Source organism: Sturnira hondurensis, unplaced genomic scaffold, assembly GCF_014824575.4.
Source record: "Sturnira hondurensis isolate 20B ecotype Veracruz unplaced genomic scaffold, ASM1482457v3 Scaffold0006979, whole genome shotgun sequence".
NCBI classification, from domain to species: Eukaryota; Metazoa; Chordata; class Mammalia; order Chiroptera; family Phyllostomidae; genus Sturnira; species Sturnira hondurensis.
In genome coordinates, this window is record NW_028079610.1 from 18,416 (window position 1) to 23,258 (window position 4,843).

At 41.3% G+C, this 4,843-nt stretch overlaps 1 protein-coding gene across 1 annotated transcript; it reads right to left on the bottom strand.

Moving 5' to 3' along the window:
* Positions 1-2,891: 2,891 nt before the first annotated feature.
* LOC118990354 (olfactory receptor 5B3-like) lies at positions 2,892-3,830 on the bottom strand. Its single transcript, XM_037050929.1, has one exon. The coding sequence runs from the start codon at positions 3,828-3,830 to the stop codon at positions 2,892-2,894; it is 939 nt and encodes a 312-aa protein (XP_036906824.1).
* Positions 3,831-4,843: the final 1,013 nt, after the last annotated feature.

The window sequence follows — 4,843 nt, forward strand, 5'->3', positions numbered from 1 at the left end:
GTATTCATTTGCATGGCTGCTATAACAAATTACTGCAAACTTTACGTATTCACAGTCTGGAATCCGTAAGTTCAAAATCATTTTCCCTGGACAAAAATCAGCTTGTTGCAAGAGCCATGCATCTTCTGGTGGCTGCTGCCTTTCCATGGTTCAATGGTGACACCCAATTTGTCTCTACTTCCAAGGTCACATAGCACACTGCTCTTTAATCCTGTATCTGTGGTCAAAACTGCCTGACTTTCTCTTAGGTTTACCTGGAAGTGTCTTTAGGGTCCACAGATGATCCGGATTAAATCTTTACTTAAATCACAACCACACAGTCCTTTCACACCATAGAAGGTAACTCTAGAAGGTTCCAGAAATGAGGATGATCCTTTTTCAGGCTATTGTTCCTACTGTCACAAGGTTGCACTGAAACTGCACTGTTTTATTTTTTTTCTGTAACTCTAAAGTAATCCTAAAATTAAATGATTATTTAAAATAGTAATTAAAAATAGTTCCAAAGGGAAAAATATCACGATAAAGATAGAAGTGAATATTTGTGTAATGCTACTCAGCCCCCAAAACACCAGCATGAGAATATTAGCTTATCCAGGCAAAATCTTACAAATAGTGAGCCATTAAAGCCTCTTATCCTATTGAGACAGCAAATTAGACAAAGGCACATATTTGTGTGAGTAGGCGTTGTACAGTGTAGATCTCCCTGAGAATTGATATGAAAGGCATAAAGTTTAGCCCTGGCTGGTGCAGTTCAGTGGATTGACCCCTGGCCTCTGAACCAAAGGGTCACAGATTTGATTCCCAGTCAGGGCACATGCCTGGGTTGCAGGCCAGGTACCCAGTAGGGGGCATGCAAGAGGCAACCACTCCTTGATGCTTCTCTCCCTCTTCCCCCACCACCCCGCTTCACCTCTCTCTAAAATTAAAATCTTTTTTAAAAAATTTTTAAAGAAGCATAAAGTTTAATCCCTGAACTGGCATGCTGAATGTGCTATATTTTTAAGATAGATACTGCCACATTTATACTCTTTATAGATATTTGTAATCATTTTAGTTAGTTACATTTCATATGTACAAAGAATTTTCAAATATAATCAGTTACTGAACGTTTAAATAGTCTCATATTGAAAGCCTTTTTCTAATTTTATTTGACGTTTTATTTGCCACTTCATGAGACACCTTTCTAAGTAAAACCATACAATTGTTGCAGATGATTCATTTGCTTTTGGGATGCAAGAAATCTTTGTATCCAAACACTGGGGTGCACACAGTGACTGAGAATGCACAGGAAAGTAGAAAATGAGCTGTGCTTCTGAAAATGCACTACACATCTGTCCAGAAAGTATATGTTATAGATGATACATGTCAATCACTAATAGTTTCAAAATTCAACATACTGATACAGCTGGACTCAAAGCTTAACACTTTTATTCATTTAACAAATAGTTATTGAGAACTGAGTAAGAAATAGACACTCATTCAGGAACTGTGGATTATGTTGTAAACAAAACAGATAAAGCCAGTGCTTTCATAGAGTCTAAGTTCTAGCTGGGGAAGAGAGATAATAAGTGAACAAGCATACATTCAATAGGTGAGGACTTATGGGGACCATGAAGAAAAACCCAGAGTGCAATGGCCAGGTGGCTCATTAGGTTGGAGTGTCATCCTTCACATCAAAAACTTGCAGGTTTGAGTTTTTGCCAAGACACATACTTAGGTTGCAGCTTTAAACCCTGGTTAGGGTTTGTCTTTCTATTCCCTCTCCTCTCTCTAATATGAATAAAAACAAATCCCTGGGTGAGAATTTTGTATCATTTTTTCTGTTATTTTATTATGGCTGTCTCGATTTTTCCCCTTTGCCCTCTTCCACCCAACCCATCACCCACTTCTCACACTGCTGTCCATGTCCTTGGGTCATTCATACATGTTATTTGTCCAGTCTCTTCCTTTTCTTTCCACCATTATTCCCCTCCCTGCTCCTGGTCACTTTCAGTTTGATCCATGTTTACTTGCCTGTGGTTCATGAACAAAATGGGTAAGAATTTTCTCAAAAGAATACCTCAGAGGGAAAGGATATTCTGCATGGAAATAAACAATGACTTTTTTACAAAGGTGGTCAAGAAAGAAACCTATGATAGAGTAACCTTTAAGCACCAACCTTAATGGAGTAAGGGATCATTCCATATAGGGAAGAGTAAGTATCAATGCCCTGAGGCAGGAACATGTTTGGCATTGTCAGATTAAAAATAGGTGAAAATCAGTGTCAATGAAGTAGGGTAAAAGAATGGGGAAGTAATATTAAGAAAATTATGGGAAATATAGAAGCCAAAGAACTTGTCTGTATGACCCATAGCATGAACTATGACGTGGGAATGATGGTGGGAAGGGGCATACAGCATGGAGGGATATAAAAGAGAGAAGAAAATGGGACAAGTGTAATAGCATAATCAATAATATATACTAGAAAAATATTTTAGAAAGATCATTTAAATCACAAAAGTAGACATAAAATATCAGCATTAACTATTTCAAAGCAATTTCACAAGGAAAATGTCAACATTTTCGGTTTCTATTTCAAAACATAGGTATCCTCCTGGGAAAGTACATGCGATTTGTTCATGGTCTTTGTGTGGTTGCAGTTTATGTGTATTTTCATTGATGTGATAGAAAAAAATGCATGTTGTATGAGTGAATAAAAATATCCTTAATAAGGTTTTTGAGAAGTGAACCCCAAGACATCCTGGCCTTTCCTGCTCAGGAACGTTTCTGGGCATAATATGTCTCATTTTTAGGACAGGAGACTTTGAAATGGGAAAGGAGACTACTTTGGGGCCTTAATTTTACTGTGGCCTTAAGGAAACGAAGTTCCTGTGCATTGCACAATGTTCAAATCATAATCCTAAAAACAGTTTTGCCTCTAAGACAACTTTCATAAGTGCACTCTTAACCTCCTTGTTCCTCAGGCTGTAGACAAGAGGATTCAGCATGGGGATTAGTGTGGTATAGAACAGAGATGCAATTTTGTCAGTATCCATGGAATGGCTGGAGCCAGGCTGTAAGTACATGAAGATGACAGTCCCATAGAAGATGGAGACTGCAGTGAAGTGGGAGGCACAGGTGGTCAGAGCCTTCTGATATCCTGAAGAAGACTGCATCTTTCGGATGGTGATAAAGATGAATATGTATGAAATTGAGATAAACAAAAGGGTAAAAAAGATGTTGAAGCTTGCTACACAGGTAAGAACAAGCTCGCTAACATGTCGATCAGAGCAAGAGAGAACCATGACTGCTGGAATGTCACAGAAAAAGTGATGGACCACATTGGAATCACAGAAAGAGAGACTGAAGGTATCCCCAGTGATGATGGAGGCATTCAGGAACCCATAGACATAGGAACCTACAGCCAGACACAAACACAGATCTGTTGTCATGGTGGTGGTATAATGCAAGGGTTTGCACACTGCCGCATAGCGGTCATAGGCCATGAATGCTAAGAGGTAATTTTCCACAGTGGCGAAGGCTCCAAACCAGAACATCTGAGCAGCACATGCATTGTAGGAGATGACCTTGTGTCCTAGAAGAAATCCAGCCATGACTGTAGGAGTGACAGCTGAAGAGTAACACAAATCCACCAGAGACAGGTTACTGAGGAAAAAGTACATGGGAGTGTGCAGACGAGAGTCCAAGACAATCAACGCCATAATTCCCAAATTCCCAATCAATGTGATGAGGTAGATGACAGTGAATATGACAAAGAGGGGCACCTGCAGCTCTGGGTCATTGGTTAGTCCAAGGAGGATGAACTCAGTCACTTCCGTACTGTTCTCCATCAATGAGGAGAATCACGAAATGCTAGGTGGCTAGGAGAACAATGAAACAGTGACAAAAACGATTAAATTGGCAAGTGTACATGCAACATGTATTATTTTGTTATAGCAACAACTTGTATATGATGATTCTCCAGATAGAATATGGACTTCATAACATAACAAAGTGCATTAAATGTGTATCAGTTTACATGTGGTTGAATCTGAAGGATTTTTGTGGAAAATTGCCCTAATTTTCAAGTTAGTCAGTTTGTAAACTGAGATGCAGAAAATTAAATAAGTGGGTGAATGGCTTATCTAAAGTGAATGTACCTGTCAATGAACTTTTCCAAAGCCTAGTGAGAGCATATACTTGCATTTGCTCAGTCTTCAGAAGAAAACTTGACATTTGAAAAGTATATGCATTTTGTCCTCTTAAGAATACAATGCTGGACTTCCGCCGAGATGGAGGCATAGGTGTAAACACTGTGCCTTCTCCCACAACCAAGTTTGGATACAACAAAAGTTTTGGAGAACTAAGACACACCCAGAGACCAGAAAACCGAATTATACGGAAGTCCGACAGCTACGAACCGTTCAACGGGGACGGTAAGAGAGGCAGAGCCAGCAGCGGAGCAGGGTCGGGAAGGACAGACCTAGGAGCACAGGCAGACTGGACCTAGTCGGGGTGCAGGGCAGTCTGACCAAGGTCGCACATTGGCGCGCAGTGAGACGGACCACGCAGGCTCAAGGGGGCGAACCCAGTGGTGGAGGGCTGACAGCGGTGGCACACTCGCGTGCAGTGGAGCAGGGCGCGTGGCCCTGGTGACCGTGGTGGCTGTGGTGCTGGTGGGGGTCGCGGAGGCGGGCACCGGAGGGAAGCCAGTGTCCCTCTTTGACCCCGCCCCCACATACAACGTCCTAACCCAGCGACTGAGTTGCCCTGCTCTGGTGAAAACCTAGGGCTCCGTTCCTGCAACTTAATAGGCATGAACAGCCCAAAAGATGGTGCAAGAACTCAAAGTCCCAGAGCCAAT

Bases quoted from the DNA above. Each gene is read 5' to 3' on its own strand.
- LOC118990354 (XM_037050929.1), bottom strand. From the start codon at position 3,830: ATGGAGAACAGTACGGAAGTGACTGAGTTCATCCTCCTTGGACTAACC.